Source organism: Bison bison, unplaced genomic scaffold (genome assembly GCF_000754665.1).
Source record: "Bison bison bison isolate TAMUID 2011002044 unplaced genomic scaffold, Bison_UMD1.0 scf7180017864270, whole genome shotgun sequence".
Classification (NCBI taxonomy): Eukaryota; Metazoa; Chordata; class Mammalia; order Artiodactyla; family Bovidae; genus Bison; species Bison bison.
Window position 1 is genome coordinate 5,442,889 of NW_011494842.1, and position 374 is coordinate 5,443,262.

General features: G+C 59.6%; 1 protein-coding gene across 1 annotated transcript in view; it reads right to left on the reverse strand.

Moving 5' to 3' along the window:
- The window catches only part of COL11A2 (collagen, type XI, alpha 2), a gene marked incomplete at its 5' end in the record, with an annotated part of 30,871 nt that overhangs the window by 11,837 nt on the left and 18,660 nt on the right, over nucleotides 1-374 (reverse strand). Inside the window, 2 exon segments of the mRNA XM_010848710.1 lie at nucleotides 12-65; nucleotides 361-369. Of these exon segments, the coding sequence (XP_010847012.1) occupies nucleotides 12-65; nucleotides 361-369 (63 nt within the window).

A 374-nucleotide genomic window follows, 5' to 3' on the forward strand; every position in this document is an offset into this window, starting at 1 on the left:
CCCCGGCTTACCCGGGCTCCCTTCTCTCCACTGGCTCCAGGAAAACCCGGAAATCCCAGCGACCCCTGGTGAGGATGGAAAAGGGGGAAACTGAGAAGTCGAGAAGAGGGTGGGCTGGGGAAAGGCCAAGGGGGGTCAGGAGAGGTGACAGAGGCAGGGGGTGGGAGACCCAGGCTCTGCCAATAGCTTGGTGGCCTTAGACAAGCCCTGGTGCTTTCTGAGCCTCTGTTTCCCCATCTGTAGAATGGGCGTGAACTAAATTCTGTCTAGGGTCCCCCCACTGTTCTGTCCGTCTGTGCTTCCTGCAATTAGAGCTCAGGGAAGGAAAAGGAGGAGGGGGGCAGTGGGGCATCAAGTCACCTTGGGGCCCTGGC